The sequence below is a fragment of the Anabrus simplex genome, chromosome 4, assembly GCF_040414725.1.
Source record: "Anabrus simplex isolate iqAnaSimp1 chromosome 4, ASM4041472v1, whole genome shotgun sequence".
NCBI lineage: Eukaryota > Metazoa > Arthropoda > Insecta > Orthoptera > Tettigoniidae > Anabrus > Anabrus simplex.
The window spans coordinates 364262353-364282548 of NC_090268.1; the positions used below are offsets into that span (position 1 = coordinate 364262353).

At 38.1% G+C, this 20196-nt stretch overlaps 1 protein-coding gene across 1 annotated transcript in view; it reads left to right on the forward strand.

Moving 5' to 3' along the window:
• The window catches only part of LOC136871996 (dolichyldiphosphatase 1), a 111126-nt gene that overhangs the window by 83276 nt on the left and 7654 nt on the right, over positions 1–20196 (forward strand). The window contains exon 5 of the mRNA XM_067145785.2: positions 11800–11928. Within this exon, the coding sequence (XP_067001886.1) occupies positions 11800–11928 (129 nt within the window). The remainder of the gene's footprint in view (positions 1–11799; positions 11929–20196) is intronic.

Here is a 20196-nt window from a genome sequence, read left to right on the forward strand (position 1 = left end):
TAACACACACACTTAGAAAGACGGCGATCAAATGACAAGGAAACTTGAAAAGCCGCAACTTATATACCCTCAATGGAGGTTTGAGAGAATTCAAGACTAAACCGGGCACACCCTCTGTTTTTATTGGCTAACACAAAGTGAACAAGAAATGCGGGATTGGTTGAAAATTAATTACAAAAATTCCTGATTGGCTAGATTCAAAACTGGCGGAAAGAAAAAGAAATGTTGCCAACCCAAAAAGAAATGAACATAGTTATGGACAACTTAGAAATACAAAACTTCTTTAAGTTATAAGTTCTTTCACCTTGCACCAGAGTGCATGATGAGAGTTTTTGGTAGTGTCATCTGTGGAAAAATGTCCAAACTTCTTGATGTATAGCAAAACAAAACAAGGAGAAATTCAATCAGTTTAGGAAACTTCACAATAACAAAATTACTTAATATTTCAGTAGCAGCATCTTCTGATTAAAGTTCCAAGTTCATGTAGTATCAGTTTGAACTTTTGGTCGATAGATGAGTTTACTAAGGCGCTTATTTGAGTGAACGGAGGTGAGGTGTACCTCCCGGTACAGACCTCCCCCCACAAATGTCATTCCTAGGGGTGACACAGAAGAATTTTGAGAAAACATTTCTAGTTGAAGGAAATTTTTTTTTATCTTTTTACGAAAGTAGATTTGTAGAAAAATTCAGACATCCAGACTTAGTGTCCTTGTGGTTGAAGAAGGTTAAGTACATGCTGATAGATTTGACGGCAAGACCTGCCGCCGCTGCCGATACCCAGCTGAGGTCGCCCGGAACCCCCAAGTACCCTCAGATACACCTCCCCCGCTACTGTGAGAGGGGTAGTTGTGGTGATGGTCGCCTCAAATCAGAAGTCGATGTGCAGTCTCCAGATGGATTGACAGTACAGATACCGCACTTCAGCCCTTGCCGGGAAGATGGACTCCGGCGAGCTGTGCAGAAGGAGGCCTCACTAGAGGGACGTGGGCCCATTCTCCACTCAGGTATTCCTTGCTGGATGTTACAGTACGGCAGCTTCGGCTGAGGGGGTACTGAAACGGTAAGATCTTGGCAACAGAGAAGATTTGTTGCTTGAGATTGGAGAGTACGATCTTTATTGGTGAGGCAGGGGGGTGGGCGGCGTGGAAGGTGAGTGTGTGTTGAAAGTGCGGAGATGCAGGAGACGGGGGTGTGGTAATTGACAGCAGGAAAAACAGAGGTGAATATCGTACATAACAGGTCATATACAAAATTTAATAACACAATTGGGGCAGAAGGTCTCGACTTAAAGAAACATAACCTTCGACTCCTGCCAAGTTTTAATGGCTACATAAGCGCCGATGAAATTACACAGGTTTCACCTGGGAGAGGTGCACTCTAAAGATCCTCTCTGTGGCTGGATTGCTTACCAGTAATGTAACTGGTGTCAAAAAATCTAAAATAACGCACGGCCCATGAAATCTGGGCGCAGGCTTGCCCGCAGGAACAAAATTCCTAACCATGACTTGATCTCAGACTTTTAAATTGGTGGGCCTCCATCCACGATCATATCTTTCTTTAACCTTTTCATGGGAAACCTTAAGATTGGCTTTAGCCTTCTTCCATAGATCTCTAATATTATTGGGATCTATTGTCTCTGGTAAAATATCATCAAGTGACCAAAGGTTAGAGAGCGGCGTGTTAGGAACAAATTTAAACATAAGAGTAGCTGGAGTAAACTTATAGGACATTAAACTTTAAAATGAATTAAAATACATTTTAGCTCATAGATAGTATAAAGAGAGAGAGAGAGTGTGTGTGTGTGTGTCGCACACTACCTCCCCCCCCCCCCCCCCTCTCTCCAACCCATACGTCTTTTACTAACATTAGTTTTTAAAGTCAACAAAGATTAACTACAGTATGTGAATGCTTTATGCTGTTTTATCTAAGCTTTTGTGTATGCACCGGATGATCGCAAAGCGATCGAAACATGTCCTGTTATTTTTAATGATTTTATAAATTGCCAAAGGCAAAATAAAAGAAAGGTATCAATTAGGTGGAAATATTGTCTTCTCTTGATTAGATCTCTGGTAGTAATCGCCCAATCATCGGCGTAATGAAATTTTCTTGATAGTATGGTCATATCTGATATATATAAGCTAAATAAGATTGTAGCAGTGACAGAACCCTGAGGAAGTCCATTATTTAATGATCTTTTGGTGCTCACTGTATTCCCCATATGTACTTGGAAAAGTCTTTTTGGTGTAGCATGTTGTTCAAGAGCCGGGCAGTTGCATATATGGTATCACTTTCAGAAACTTGAATAGTAGGCCATCCTTCCAGACTGTCATAGGCTGCTGTCAGTTTAATAAAAGCCACCAATGTCTTAAGCTTGCTCTGATACCCTGTTTCTATGTACGTTGTAAGAGGCATTATTTGGTCTGTAGTGCTTCTGTGCGGTCTGAATCCTGCCGGCTCTAATGGAATTTTCTTGAGTATATCTAGGCAAAATCTAATGAGGAGTCTTTCTAGTAATCTATATGTCGCACTAAGCAGGGCAATAGGACGATAGCTCTCTTGGTTTATCGCTAGCTTTACCTTTCTTCAAGATGACTATGTTCTTTGTTTGTTAGAATAACTTTGGCAATTACCCACTCTGTAGGATGTTCGTGAAGAAGGTGGACAGCCATACTCTATCCCCACAATAAATGATAAATTCTGGGTGAATATCATCCACACCTGGTGCTTTCCATGGCTTGATAGTGTAACCGTTAGGGCATATGTCGTCGCACCAAAACTAAGTATGAACCACCCCTGAGCACATCGGGCGACAAAATGAAACTGGCCCCATTTGTTGGGCAGCAAAATGAGGCTTACCCTGGATATAATTAGGGCAATATTACTTAATTTGGTTTTACAAACAGATGTACAGATGGAACATTTGGATGAGAACCGCCAGAAGTCACTTACCAGGCTTGAAGTCTCATCCTCCCTACTTTCATAGCATCACTGGCTGAATTCGGAGAGCAATACGGGTAATGGAATGTTCGATAAAGAAATAAAATAGGCACTATCTAAAATAATGAAAGTAGGATTCTGAGAGGAATAGGCTAATATTGTTAAATGAGAAGAATCTCCGTTCAAGTATATATTCTAAACATTTTTATTATACTGATGTGAACCACACAAATAATGTTCTATTTCAACATATAAGCAAAAGGGAACAATTAAACTGACACAATTATGTACATTGTATGCCTTCTTTTCTTGAAATTGTCCTGGCATAATTAGTTCTTGGTGTACATCAATTCACTCGATTAACACACACTGATATATGAATTTATTTATTTATAAAAAATGGATATTAAATGGTATCCTTTATTTATTAAACTCTCGTCACAAATGGATATTAAATAATATCCTTTGGTTTACTGGTCATAAATGGATATTAAATAGTATCCCTTGGTTTACTGGTCATACATGGATATTAAATAGTATCCTTTGTTTTACTGGTCATAAATGGATATTAAATAGTATCTTTGTTTTACTGGTCATAAATGGATATTAAATAGTATCCTTTGTTTTACTGGTCATAAATGGATATTAAATAGTATCCTTTGTTTTACTGGTCATAAATGGATATTAAATAGTATCTTTGTTTTACTGGTCATAAATGGATATTAAATAGTATCCTTTGTTTTACTGGTCATGATTTGGAAAGAGAAGAAGAAAAATTATAACACAATATAAGCACATCTGTTATACACACGAGATTGCATCGCCGAGTATCAAACATGTGATCCATTTGACCATGACAAATGTATATTTACATTGAACACTTACGATGAACATACACGCTGAACATATGTGCGTATCCTGGGTTTACCTAACAAATTATATATTCAAAGAAAATCAGCCAAAACTGGAATCGAACCCATCACCATAGAACACTTTGGGATATAATAAAACACACAGAAACATACATATAAAAATATCAAATATATTTACACAACACACCTTGAAGATATGGCTTAACCAAGCCATAATATCTGGTTAATTCTTCGCTCCAGCATCATTCGAACCCACAGGCTTCGGCTTCCATTGTAAACATTTTTGAACTCCAATCAGAGGCTAATTTAATGCCTAAGCATGAGAAGGGATCTATCCTTCACAAAATCAGAAAATTATCCGTGTTACTCGCAACGTATAATTAGAATGGGATTGAGACTACTTTGGTGAATGAAAAGAGCTTGTCCCGTTAACATCGCTTTGCTAGAAACTGCAAAGGTTCGCTTGGCCTACAGTCGACCGGCCATATACTTGTCAATCACAATAACAGCTGTGTAACCAGCCCTGGGCTGCGGACACCATAAATCGTCCTTCACTCTTTCTTTCATTTTCCTTACATATCATCTCGGCTTATTGTCAAGTATGCACTCACTTGAAAGCCATTATTTCTTATTATTCATTATTTGGCTATATATTCAGCCCAATTCAATATCTCACAACAGCTATAATTATTTATTATTCCTTACCACTCCAACAACATAACATGTTACTGCTTCGCCCTCTCATATCATGCCATCATATCTCAATCCGTTCATTTAATTCACAGAGAAGACTCCATTCTCTCAGGCTGTTTAATTCTTCTCACATTTTCATATATAATTATAAATTAATTATACCTCGGTTTGGATCAACTCCAATGATTATCTAATATTATCTGGGATTACAAATACCTGAATCACAAATGTATAATTTATATACAAACTACTTTGAAGATCTTTACCAGATAAAAAAAACATTACGAAGAAATATAAGTCTAGCTAAATTGCTGTTCTTCCCAAAGATGGTTCATATAAGCTAAGAACTTTGGAGTCTATATAATAATTCATGCAAATGAATTTGTTAAATATCAATGATTATCTTGAAAATCACTTGATGATCCTAACTAATAATAATAAATCTTTCCCAGTCATACGCGCATAATGTTCCCTACATTTTTAATGTTTAATTATGACATTATAATATTTACAAAATAAAATTATTACTGGCATGCATCTCTCGTGTTTAAGGTATATAAAAGCATGTACTTAACACATGGTCAGTAAGGTTTGCTGTCATCTTTACACGACCATGATGAATATTCTTGTTCCTGGTAGTCCTCGGTTCCTCTTCATACGACGATCCATGACTCAAACTGTTGTCTTCTCAGTTGAATTTCTGGACGTTCCCTGTAAAGCTGATCGCAGGCACTCAGGCGCGACTCTTGTAGGCTCCGAATCTTGGGATCGACGACCACTCACAAACATACAGAAAAATGGAGAATGAGTTATTAAATACTGTTTATGCACTTTCAAAAGGGGGCCTACTTGTAACAAGATCCACTCTTAAGTTGAAATAGATTAACGCAAGTAGTGATAAGTTTGTAAAGATCACTGTTCATTTCCCTGACCGTCACACAGACTATCACAACGAATGTCCCTGGAGGATGCGAACATTAATTTTGTCAAGAACAGTTATTTAATTTTTTTGCTAAATGTCACTCGTTCTAAATGCTCAGGACCGGTGATAATTAACACTTGTATATATTAATTAACTGTCTCACCATGCCACATAACCTGAAGTGTTTGCCCTTCGTTGGTGATTGCACCATAAGTCATAACTGACTATCTTTAACAATTGAAATGTTAAAATGCCAAAATAAGGTTTCTATTCGGCAATTATGTACATTAACTTGTACCACAGGCTTATTCCGTAAAAATATTTACATCACATTGATGTGTTTCTTCAATGGCACAACACTTTGTACACTGATATCCAAGTCACTGATATCCAGGTCCACTTCTAATGTGTTGGGCTGCAACTACACAGACAACAGTGAGGTAACGTGTTACCACTGCAGCTACATGGATGAGAATGAGATACAGTATCTGGGTCCTAGCTATACTTACAGCCTCCGGACAAAATGGTCAGGGGGGAGATGAATTATGTCCCTGCTGAAAATAACAATCCGGTAATCGGAGTCTTTGAACGACGTGATAACAATCGAATTAAAGCTTATGACCTCTACTTTCTACTGAACATATGTGAAACCAAAGCGATCAGTAGGTCATTCATAATCTCCAAAGCGTCCTTTTGGAAAATCACGCGTCATGTTTCATCATGCAATATCTCCCACTTTTTTTCCACATGTTGTCAGATTTCAGTAGCCACCTTTGATCTGCATACTACTGTATGATAGGCGTCATTACTGATCCATTATTAAAGTATTGTATTTATATGCATTGACAGTCAGCATAAAATACATTGGTTCGAATGAGACCTGACTTAAAAATTTAGAAAAATTATTTCATATAGAAGTATTCTTCTTCTTCCTCTTTTTAGTAAATTATGGTGAAATGGTACTAATGAATGCAGTGTTGAATTTATAGTGGGCATTTATTTTGCAAAGGTTAACACACCTTAATTCGGCCCAGTCTCCAACAACCTCCATCTCCGTGCGTAGCGTCATCATCTCTTCCCACTCGCACCGAGTGAGAGCGCGATTATTTCAAGGTTTAGCAATACTGCGCTGTCCTCTTCTCGTTACAGCGTAGGAAACTGCTCCCTCCGGACTGGCGTGTCACGGATCATACCCCGGTTCGGCATACAGAATGCTAACTACTGCATTATATGTCACAGAATGTTGGGGAAAACGGCATATATAATTAGCCAGACCTCCCAACATGTCCATGGCATGATGGTGAACGGTTACAATAGAGAGGTGATAATTTACATGCACATATTTGTAAAATATAGAAATGCTGCCATGATTTAAAATAATGGAGAATAAAAATCTAAAATTCTGGTCTTAACGGGTTAAAGGGCACTCGCTAAAAAAATTAATTGCCTATAAATGCGTAAGTTTCCTAAATTGAAGTCAATTTTCCTTATCTGCAAAACTCAAACAGACACAGAGTCAAATACAGCAATTTCAAACATTAACGCAGCCATACAGTTAGCCCTCATTATAACACCATTGTTTGTTCAGAACATTTGTTGATGCAATGAAGAACGTGGCATTAAAACAAGGTCACTATTTTAAAACAATAATTTGAACTACTTACGGGATTTTCTGGAATGTTATTCATCAGCTTTTCATTTTCAAATGTCTGCATTTTACATTAGTACAATAACAGTGGTTTAAGTCATTCCCATGCAAAACGGTGCATTCTACCTCGAAAGACATCTGAATAATTATGTATTCAAGTCCTTAGAGAGGAACTTGGGTAAAGCAGAGAAACATAATATCAGTATAATATAAGGAAAAACACACAATTTGATGCCATGAGTATATGAGTACATTGTTACATTTTTCCATCAACAGTGTTGCAAAACTTCAGCTTAAAAGTAATTACTATACGTAAAACGCATTTGTTGTACTGACTGATATGCTGCTGTTAGTCTTCTAATTGCAGATGTGGGATTTTAGTGAAGTGGTTAGAGCAGATTTGAAGAGAACAGAATGCACTTCTCACTTAAGCCACATTTTTAAATTCATCAACATGTCTGCATTCAAGCTGTCCAATATCAAAAGCCGCACACACTACTTACATTTTCAACCAACGATATGGGTGTGTGAAAAATGGAGATGTCAGGAAGGAAATTCGGGTAGAAAAGCTGAATGTTGGAATTGAGAAGAATTGACTAAAATGTTTTGGACATGTAAAGAGAATCGAGGAGGGAAGTATATTGGAACAGATGATGGAGGCTAAGTTTGAGGGAAGGACAGCAAGAGGGAGACCCAGAACAAGATGGATGGACTTAAGACTAATATAAAAAGAAGGAACCTGGAAATTATTGGTATATAATTACAGAAGAATATGGGGAAATGTTGATGATGCACATTTAGACATATTCTTAATAGAGAAATATTACCAGTGATACTAGAATTTATTCCAAAGCTGAGAACATTAGCTCTGAACCTTTATAAAATGTTCAGGTGTTTTGATCTTCTAATTTTTAATTTGCTGAAAAGGGTTTGTTTTTTTCTTAACCAGGCTGTACAGATTTGTTGTTTTCTATGTAATATATGTACACAGTATATATTTTGTAATGGTTTGTGGTGTGGGTTCCTGTAGCCACATCCTAGTTCGTGAACAATGGGCAACAGTTGATTGGCTTAGTAGGGGGTCCTGAGAGTCGGGATACCAGTTGCTATGGAGTGGGAGTGGGCATCTCAGGACATATTTTGAGTCATGGTCCTCCCTGTGCTCTGGCGACTAGGACTATACAATCCACCAGTGGTCCCTAACCTGTTAAATGAGAGACCCGCACAGGGACTATGTGTAAGTAGGGGTACCATCCTCCTCCACAGATTTTCACCGAGCATGTTCAGAAAGTTTAAGCATTCCTTGGACCCATGGGAGTAACGGAGTCCCATTCCCATTTGACAGGCGAGGGAATCCTAGAAAACAACTTGACAAACAAAATGGAATGCGATGGGGAGCTATTAATATTAATGGGGCTTATGGAAGAAAGTAGAACTGGCTGAGTCAGCAAAAAGGATGCACCTGGATGTGTTAGGACTTGATATTTGGGTAACGGGAGATAATGAGGAAGACGTCATAAAGCGTACTTGACGGGTATTAAAATGGTAAGGGCAGAGTGTGGAGTAGGAATGCTTATCAGGAATACAATTGCATGTAACATTGTTTCTGTTAGGCATATAAATGACAATTAGACTGAAAAAGAATATTCACCTAATCAATATACTTTCTTGATGTGACTGTATAAACATCACACTTTGTGGAACTAACTTCAATATTTCCATTCTAATTGTAATTGTTCATCAATACCAATCAACATGAAGATTATTTCATATGAGGCATGTAAATGAGCGAATGATGTGGGTCTGTTTGGCAGTTGGGGAAATTAGGACAAAAATTGTCTCAGTGTATTCACCATGTGAGGATGCAGATGAGGATGAAGTTGCCAAGGTTTATGGAGCATTGAGTGACATTGCAGTCAGGGTTCAGCAAGGATATGATAGTGCTAATGGGCAAATCAATACAAGAGTTGGAAATAGAACTGAAGGATATGAAAGGATGGTTGTTAAAAGTGGTGGAGATATGGATGGTATGGGAAGTGTTTGCTGGACTTCTGTGTTAGTATGGGATTAGCAGTGAATACATTCTTGAAGCATAAGGCTATTCACTGCTACATATGGGAGGGTAGGGGCACCAGATCATAATAGACTATATCTTAACTGAATTCAGGAAGTATTTTAGGAATGTGTTGGTTTCCCAGAGATTTTTCGATGATACGGACCCCTATCTGATCTCTAGTGAACTGAGTATCTCTAGGCCTAGGGTAGAGAAAGTGGAATATGTCTGCAGACGAATAAGGGGAAAAAATCTCCAGGTTGAAGAAAATAGAAGTACATGGATATGATCTTTGAAAAATTCCAAACAATGGACAGTAAGCAGATTCAGGATATAGAAAGAGAATGGGTTGCAAACAGGGCTACTGTAGTAGAAACAGCAAGGGAATGCCTAGGAACAACTGTGTGTAAAGATGGAAAAAAAAAGCAAATATCTTGGTGGATTGATGCAGTGAGAGCAGCTTGTAAACGTGAAAAGAAGTTGTATCAGAAATGGCTACAAACAAGGACTGATGCAGACAGGGAATTGTACGTAGATGAAAGAAGCAGAGCAAAACAAATGGGTAATTGTTGAATCCAAGAAGTAGTCATGGGAAGACTAAGTCAAGCAGTAGGGAAACATTTATGGATTGTAATGAAGAATCTAAGAGGGGGGAATGAAATGAATACCTTTTAAGCGAAATCAGGTGAACTCATAATAGATACCAGGGAATCACTGGCAGGTGGAAGGAATATTTTGAAAATCTCAATATAAAAAGAAATCTTCCTGGTGACATTGCAAATAACCAAGCTTATTGGGAGGAGGACAATGATGATGTTGAAATTATGCTTGAGGTGGTGGAAAGGAAGGTAAACTAATTCCATTGTCATAAAGCAGCAGGAATAGATGAAATTAGAAATGAAATGGTGAAATATAGTGGGAAGGCAGGGATGAAATGTCTTCCTAGCATGGAGTGTTAGTAAAGTGCCTTCTGTTTGGACAAAAGCAGCAATTGCACCTATCCATAATCAACGAAACAGGAAGGATTGCAACAGATATTAAGGTATGTCATTCATCAGTATACCAGGTAAGGTGTTTACTGGGATTTTGGAAAGGATGGCGCGTTCAGTGGTTGAGAGAAAGTTGGATGAAAACCAGTTTCCAACCACAGAGGGCTATCAGGGATCAGAGTTTCTGTATGTGTCAGGTAATTGAAAAATACTACAAAAGGAGTAGACAGTTATGTTTATGTTTCGTAGATCTGGAGGAGGCATATGACAGATTACTCAGGGAAAATATGTTTGCCGTACTGGGGGACTATGGGATTAAGGGTAGATTATTCAAATCAATCAAAGGCATTTGCATTGAAAATTGGGCTGCAGTGAGAATTGATGGTAGAATCAGTTCATGGTTTAAGATACTTATAGGTGTTAGACAAGGCTGTTATTGTTCATCTTTGTTCATAATTTACATGGATCATCTGCTGAAAGGTATTAAGTGGTAGGGGGGAGGGAGAGATTCAGTTAGGTGAAAATGTAGTAAGCAGTTTGGCCTATGCTGACGACTAGGTCTTGATAGCAGATTGTGCTGAAAACCTGCAATCTAATATCTTGTAACTTGAAAATAGGTGCAGTGAGTATGGTATGAACATTAGCCTTTCCAAGACTATAGTGATGTCAGTAGGTGAAGAAAACCAAGAGAACTGAATATGAGATTGGGGATAGAAAGCTGGAACAGGAAGATCATTTCAAGTATTCGGGGTGTGTGTTCTCCCAAGATGGTAGTATAGTAAGTGAGATTAAATCCATTTGCAGTAAAGCTAATGCAGTGAGCTCGCAGCTGCAATCAACAGTGTTCTGAGAGAAGGAAGTCAGCTCTTGGACAAAACCATCTTTACATAGGTCTATTTTCAGACCATCTTTGCTTTATGGGAATGAAAGCTGGATGGATTTAGGATATCTTCCTCTCTCTCTCTTTTTTTTTTCTTCTGCTAGTTGCTTTATGTCACACCAACACAGAAAGATCTTATGGCGACAATGGGATAGGAAAGGCCTAGGAGTTGGAAGAAAGTGGCCGTGGCCTTCATTAAGGTACAGCCCCAGCATTTGCCTGGTGTGAAAATGGGAAACCATGGAAAACCATCTTCAGGGCTGCTGACAGTGAGGTTCGAACTCGCTATCTCCCGGATGCAAGTTCACAGCTGCACGCTCCTAACTGTGCAGCACAGGCTATCTTATTGATAAACTAGAAGTAACAGTCATAGAAGTAGTGAGAATGATTGCTGGTACAAACAGGTGGGAGCAATGCCAGGAGGGTACTCTGAATGAGGAGATAAAAGATAAGATAGGGATGAACTCTATGGACGAAGGTGTACGCATAAACCAGTTTTGTTGTGGGATCATGTGAGGCAAATCGAGGAGGGTAGATTACCTAGGAGAATAATAGACTCTGTTATGGAGAGTAAGAAAACTGAAGATAGACCAAGATGAGGATGGTTAGACTCAGTTTCTAACAATTTTGGATAATAGGTATAGAACTAAACTAGGCCACAGGACTGGTTACAAATAGAGAATTTTGGTAGCAGTTAGTTAATTCACAGAGGCTTGCCGACGTAATGCTGAAAGGCATGTCAGTCTATAATGAATATGTATGGGTGTATATTTTGTATTAAAACCAGTTGTCTTTTGTTTTTCAGAGTATATCTCCAATATCACACATGGAAGCAAGTGTTAAGTGGAGCACTTGTGGGCTTCCTGTTTGGTTCATTGTGGTTTGCTCTCACCTACTTAATATTCACTCCAATGTTCCCACTAATTGCCTCATGGTAAGTATTAGTATTACGCTTTACACGTTATACTTGTACTCTGATGCTCATAAATATTCAAACATCATGAAGGAAAGTGTTGAGAGTTTCACAAGACTGGTTTACTTCGCAAAGTGTTACCCAGAATTTCTGGGAATTCGATTGTGCCACATGAACAAGTAGCTGTACCAGATTCTGATGCTAGGTGCCTCTTGGTGTATGTTTCAACTGTTAGTCTGCCAACTGGCATCCTCGTAAATCAACATATTTCTGAGTTTACGTGCCTCTTAGGGAAGAGGTAGAAGTTGCAGCGGGCCAGATCAGGCCAGTAGGGAGGATGCAGAATGGTAGCCATGTTGCTTTTTGTTAAAAATTAAATAATTGAAAAGGAGGTTCAACCTATTCAATACTTAAAAGAAGGAAATGCAGTAATCACATTCCTATTTAAATGGGACCGGTTTCGACCTTAGTCCAGGTCATCATCAGCCATAAAAAGATGTACAATGTTTATGAATATTGGAGGTCAGTTTCACACTTTGATAGGCACAAAGACACGACACCACATTCTGTATGCACAAAGTCACAACACTATCAATTAATATACGAAGTTCAAAAATAACTAGAAGTCGCAGACGAATAGATTTGTAGTAGAAAGCCGCCAGCTCCTGGTGATCAGCGCGGCACATTCAAGGTCGAACGCCAAAGTAGAGTGATGATGATGATGATGATGATGACCTGGACTAAGGTCGAAACCGGTCCCATTTAAATAGGAATGTGATTACTGCATTTCCTTCTTTTAAGTATTGAATAGGTTGAACCTCCTTTTCAATTATTTAATTTTTAACATTAATAATTTCAATACGGAACAATGAAGTTTTTATCTTTAAATGTTGCTTTTTATCAGGAAGTCCCTCGCAGTGAGCAAGGTGTGTGTGGGCACATTGTCAAGATGCAGTAACCAGTCTCTGTTGTTCCACATGTCAAGCCGTTAGAGCCTTACCCTTCCCTCAGATGTCTCTAGCCTTCGAAAAATTTGAGATCAATTCAGAGGTTGTGCATGACAATGGTAAGCACAAATGTTTGTAATCCTCTACAGATTCCTGGCCTTCTACTCAAATGTTCTTGTTTACCTTAAAGTCACATAAATAAAAGTCTCCTTTAGCATTCAATGAACTTAAGCCAAAGTTTTATTGAGCATGAAGCAAAATTTAATTTGGGTCTTAACATCAACCATTTTGAAATTTACAGAAGCCAAGAACATGGTGTGAAAAGGCACGTAAACTCAGAAGTACGTTTCCCATTTTCACACCTGGCAAAGGCTGGGGCTGTACCTTAATTAAGACCACGGCCGCTTCCTTCCCTCTCCTAGCCCTTTCCTGTCCCGTCGTTGCCATAAGACCTATCTGTGTTGGTGGGACATAAAGCAACTATTAAAAAACAGAAAAGGTTGACATATTGTATAGAGAAAACATTTTGGATGTTTGACAGTGCCAGTAGCTGGGGAGAGAAGTCTTCTTAAGATTATCAGTGAGTGACCATTGTGCTTCATTTTCTGTGTTATTATAGGATTAACAGACACTAACACCACTGTCTTCTTAAACAGTTCATTGTTTGTGTGCTTCATGCTCTCATCAGTATATCTCCCTAAGGTAACAGATCCTCACAATTCTGTTAGGCTACAGTTAACACGAATTAATCCAGAATTTGAAGTTTGCCAGTTTTGGCTGAATTTACCCTATAATGAACCCTCCTAAGTCAACTACCAAATGCATTTATTACATCACCATAGCACAACCAGAAGTCTTAGGTCAATCTGGGAGCAAACTTAGTAAATAAGCGATGTCATAGTAGTTGACTGAATGTCCGACTCATTGGCTGAATGATCAGTGTTGAGGCCTTCGGTTCAGGGGGTCGGGGGTTCGATTTCCGGCTGGCTCGGGGTTTTTAATTGTGTGTGATTAAATCTTCTGGCTCGGGGACTGGGTGTTTGCGTTTGTCCCAACACTTTCCTCTTCATTTTCAGACAGCAGTCTACACTACCAAACATCACAGAAACACGCAATAGTGATCACATCCCTCCATATAGGGTTGGCGTCAGGAAGGGCATCCAACCATAAAACAGGGCCAAATCCACTTGTGTCATACAGCTTGCACCCGCAACCCCACAATTGTAGGAAAAGTGAAAGAAAGAGAGAGAAAGATGGTAGTTCGCTGTATCTTAATTATAAGAAGTGTGTTGGAGATTGTTGATCAATATTAACACTAAATCCTGAATGCAGGTGTGTTTAGTATACATTTTATGAAGAATTTATGTTTTATGTACAACAGATACCTATAAACTCTCACTTTCTGAATGTTTTGAGCACAGCAATGACATTAGCTCCAGTTTTCTGGACAGAGATTTTTATTTCTTAACATGAAAATAGATAGATAGTATAGATGTGCAAATTTTGAAATATTTTGGTTAGGTAGCAATTTTTTTTCTTAGTTGTAATTGAAAATGTGTTCATTTTATGGTTGTAACATCAAGGAGAAAGCTCTTATCACTCAGCCATTGTACACCTTCTAAATTGCACATAAGTGTTTTTTCTTTTCTGTGCCACATTTTCTGCATATTTCAGAGAGATTGGTTAAGAACAAGACAGAGCATTTTGAATGAAAATATTGAAACACATTTTTCAGAAAAATGGGATTAAATGATTTATCTGTGAATAAGTGCAGAATATCTCAGGTCACTTAGAACTCTCAAACTCCATAAGCAGGACCCAATGTTGCTGCCTCCTTGGTCTTACTAACAGTGTTGACTTAGTTTTCTATGGGCAATTTTGTGCACTTGCTGTGCAGAAATTTCACTCTGGTCTTGTTGACATTTATCACCCTTCACATTCATATTTGTTGTCTCGTCACTTAATATAATGCTACTAATGCAGGATTAGAGTTTCTGGCTTGCCTTGTACCCTATATTAACTTCTGCAACTGCTGATGTGAGAACAATTTCCAGTCTCTTATTTGACACAAATACCTCCATCTGGAATTTGCCAAAGTAACTCTGTGCAACTATTCTTTAGCATTTTTGTCTCTTCCCAGTGGTTCAGCATTATTGAATATCAGCCTCTGATACATAGGTATTATTTTGAGTACGGTATTCTCCTTATTGGTACCATCATGCTTCTGTGGTTCTTTACTTGCAGCAAGAATCCTTGTTTTAAATCACAAATACTCTCTGCTGAAAGAGTACTTTGAAATGTCTAGGCTTCTCATCAGTAAACATCCAGTGCTAGTGTTGTAGGTACAGCTAGTTTCATCTACTGACTATTACGATTTTATTTTATTTTATAGCACCATGATAATAGTTAGCCAACTTCTCTCTGGTTTCTTCAAATTCTCGCTCTTTCTAGCACAAAGTCTCTCACTGTTTACCTTCACTCTCTACTTGGTCACAATGTTTTTCAGTCCTTTCTTCAGGCTTTTAGAAATATGACTCAGACACTTCTTTTTCTATAGTTATGTTTGAATTATTATTCACTGCCAGATTTTTAAGGTAATTGATCATTTTAGCATCTCCATCATTGGAATAGACCAGAAATTTTACTGAGTACTGAACATCCCCAAAGAACTCGGCAGCAGTCATTTCTATGACGTTAGAAGACCCACTAAAATTGCATTTACACTCCCCATCTGGATGATAGGTGGTTTTTTTTTTTTCAGTGTTTTAGAGGAAGTGTCCTTAAAACATAACATTGAGACTTTGTCATTATATGAATGTTTCATCTAAACAGTGTTATGTGGCTGATGATGTTGATAATATACGAAACATGTACCACTTTCAACTAATGTTACCTTAAGCAATTTAGTGTATCGACAAGGTGGAAAATAAAAAATACTTAGTTGTGAACTTGCAAATACATCAAAACCGGTTGTAGATGTTTCATTAGCACTATATCTAAAAGTTCCTCCCTTGTCACAAGGTCACTGTGATTTAAAAAAATAATAGCAAGTTGGGAGATATCATTAATATCTGTGCTGTCGTCTATCGCAAGTGAATATGCTATAAAATCCTTTGTGATGCTACATGATTGACTATGAACATCATTAGCTAGGTCCTTTATTTGTCACATAATTGTAGAAGAGGATAAGGTAGTAGATTGAAAATCATCCACTTGTTACACTCTTTCACAAACATACTCACGGAAGGTTCCCAAAATACGCCTATCTGCAAAGTAATCTTGTAACTGGCCCGAATAGCAGGTTCATTGTAATGCACACCCTCCTGTTCCTCCTGTTAATTAAATACATACCTGTACATAAGCAAATCATCTCTGAGGAATTACCAAAATTTATGATATAAAGAGAGTTGAGTAGGATAATATGAAGTTTACGTACCTCCTCAAATGTGTTGTTTTTTAGTTCTTTTAGCAGCTATCCTTTCCCAGCCTTCATATGTATCATACTTGTTGGCATAACACAAGCAGTAATAGCACTGCAGATTATTAAAAAAATTAATGTGATTCTATATTTTATTACATATTAATCGTTGCACTGACATTGATTCAGAATTATTTTATAAGCTAATCAGGTATGTGGGAAACGACATGGAAAGGAATGTTATTGTAGCGGGAGATCTGAATTTACCAAATGTCAATTGGGAAGGTAATGCAAACGACAGGAAGCATGACCAATAAATGGCAAATAAGCTAATATGGGAAGGACAGCTGATTCAGAAAGTGATGGAACCAACTAGAGGGGAAAATATTGTGGTGCTGTTAAAACCAGATGAGCTCTATAGAGAAACCGAAGTAATAGATGGTATTAGTGATCATGAAGCTGTTTTTGTCATAGTTAAACATAAATGTGATGGAAAGGAAGGTCGTAAAAGTGGGACTATTAGGCATTACCATATGGCTGATAAAGCAGGCATGAGGCAGTTTTTAACCCAGTCGCATCATTTGACAACCCTAGCTCGTCATAGTTATTCGTGGCATATGAATCAAATTACGAGCTCTGCTCGCGGCGATACACAGCTGCACATCAATCCATGTAGTTCAGTCACTAACTCACAGATGCTACTTGTATGCATTCTAAGCTGAAGTTTACACATGTGGCTTTGGTTTTTTTCCCTTTCACCAGGTTCTGACACACACTTCCGGAACAAGAGATAAGATAATCTTTTTTCATATTATTGTGCTCTTGTCAGTTGCCATCATGGCGTCAAGCAGATGTGCTGGTGTTGATGAAGAAGGAATACAGAAGCTAATAGATAGTGTTTTAGAGAGTGATATTGAAGGCAGTGATGTTTGTGACAATGAAATAGACCCTGAAGTCCTTAGTTCGAGTACTAGTGATGCGTATAATAGTTCTGATGACACGGAAAGTGATGCAAATATTGACTGTGTGCCGAGTCTTTTGAAACGAGCTCGTACCTTAGCACAGACTAACTTGATTGACTGGAACTGTACAAAAAGTGACAATAAACCTGTTGTACATAAGTTCAGTGAATACAGTGGGGTTAGTGAAAACTTACTAAAAAAGTTTGATACGCAGCCACTATCTGAACTCTCATTTTTTTGTGAATACATGAACCCTTTGTTTGACAAAATATCTGTCAACACAAATTCATATACAGCAAAACAGTTGAGCAATCCTGACAGAAAAAAGTTGAAAAACGATGACAAATGGTTTGAGACTTCACCCGACGAAATTAGGGCATATTTTGCGTTAGTTATACTAATGTCACAAGAGCAAAAGTCAAGAATACAGTTATACTGGAGTAAAAACAGGTGTATAAACACTCCTATTTTTCGTGAAACCATTAGCATAATTTCAAGATTTTTACATTTTGTTGACGATGAACAAGTGGATAGTAGTGTCAAACGAAGAAAGATTAGGCCTATAATATAACATTTCTGCTCCAAATTTTCGAAATTATATTTACCTTCACAAGACATTACTCTAGATGAAAGTCTAATGAAATTCAGAGGCCCCCTTTCATATGTCCAGTGTAATAGGTCTAAACGTTCTAGGTTTGGAATAAAATTTTACAAAATTTGTGAATCAAGTTCTGGCTACTGTCTGTCTTTCAAAATTTATGTAGGTGATGATGTAACGGATCCAAGTCTGCCAGCAAGCACAAACGTTGTGCTCAACATGTGTGAATCCTTATTATGCCGAAGGCATACATTGTTTTTAGATAACTGGTATTCTTCCCCAGATTTATTCAAAAGACTACATGACAAGCAGATGAATGTAATTGGAACTGTTAGACAAAACCGAAAAGACATGCCTCGCGATATCAGTAAGGCGAAACTAAAACGTGGAGAGTATGAGACTTGGGCTGCCAACAGTATATTGTGTGTGAAATGGAAAGATAACAAGGATGTTTGCTTTCTCACCACTAAACACAAATCAGCTGACATGACAGGGACAGGCAAACTCAGACGAAAGAGAGGACAAACCCCTAGGGAAGAAGTGATAAAGCCCAAGTGTGGCCTTGAATACCTGAAGGGGATGGGTGGTGTTGACCTTCAGGATCAGCTTACAGCTCTGTTCCCCGTCATGCGACGTACAGTGAAAGGGTATAGGAAAATATTCTTTTACCTCCTAGATATGTGTATTTTCAATTCCTTCACTGTGTATCACAAGATCACTGCTAACAGAAAGACAAGCGACACGGACTTCAGAACTAACATTGCACAGCAGCTACTAGACACTGTTCAGTTGCCAGAGTACTCAGTTCGAGGTCGACCTTCAGCGAGCACCACCCCCACCAGATTACGAGCTAAATCATGGGCCCACTTTCCCATGCGTATTCCCCCTACAGAGAAGAAATCAAAAGTCACAAGAAGGTGTGTTGTGTGCTACAGCAGGGGTAAAAGAAGTGAAAGTTGCTGGCAGTGCAAAAAGTGTGGCGAAGCTCTTCACTTAGAAGAATGTTTTGAGGTGTACCACACCCAGCAGATGTACTAAAATAGCGTTACAAGGAATGGTAAAGACCCCACCTTATTATAATAGAGAAATAGAGAGACTAAGGAGGTGCAGATTGGAAAGAAGTAGTTAGAAATTGCCATGGAAGTGAGGAGAAATTGAAGGAACTTACTAGGAAATTGAATCTAGCAAAGAAGGCAGCTAAGGATAACATGATGGCAAGCATAATTGGCAGTCAGATAAATTTTAGTGAAAAATGCAAGACTATGTATGGTGAGTTTAAACAGGTTCCAAGAAGGATATTCCAGGAATCGTTAATGAATCAGGGAAGTGTGTATGCGAGGATTTTCAATGGGGAGAAGTATTCAGTCAGCAGTATGTAAAGATTGTTGGTTACAAGGATAATGTCCAGATAGAGGAGGTGACTAATGCTAAAGAATTATTAAAATTTACATATGATAACAATGACATTTACAGCAAGATTCAAAAGTTGAAAACTAAGAAATCGGCTGGAATTGATAAGATTTCTGGGGATATATTAAAGACAATGGGTTGGGATGTAGTACCATATCTGAAGTACTTATTTGATTATTGTTTGCATGCAGGAGCTATACCAAATGAATGGAGAGTTGCTATAGTAGCCCCTGTGTATAAAGGAAAGGGTGATAGACATAAAGCTGAAAATTACAGGCCAGCAAGTGTGACATGTTTTGCATGTAAGCTTTGGGAAGGCATTTTCTCTGATTATATCAGACATATTTGCGAAATTAATAACTGGTTCGATAAAAGGCAGTTCGGTTTTAGGAAAGGTTATTGCCCTGAAACTCAACTTGTAGGATTCCAGCAAGATATAGCATATACCTTGGATTCAGGAGGTCAAATGGACTATATCGTGATTGACCTGTCTAAAGCATTTGATAGGGTGGATCATGGGAGACTACTGGCAAAAATGAGTGGAATTGGACTAGACAAAAGAGTGACTGAATGAGTTGCTATATTTCTAGAAAATAGATCTCAGAGAATTAGAGTAGGCGAGGCTTTATCTGACCCTGTATAAATGAAGAGGGGAATTCCTCAAGGCAGTGTTATTGGACCTTTATGTTTTATATATATATATATATATATATATATATACATGATATGAATAAAGAAGTGAAATCAGGGATAAGGCTTTTTTTCGGATGATGTTATTCTATATAGAGTAATAAATAAGTTGCAAAACTGTGAGCAACTGCAACAAGACCTCGATAATGTTGTGAGATGGATAGCAGGCAATGGTATGTTGATAAACGGGATTAAAAGTCAGGTTGTGAGTTTCACAAATAGGAAGAGTCCTCTCAGTTTTAATTACTGTGTTGATGGGGTGAA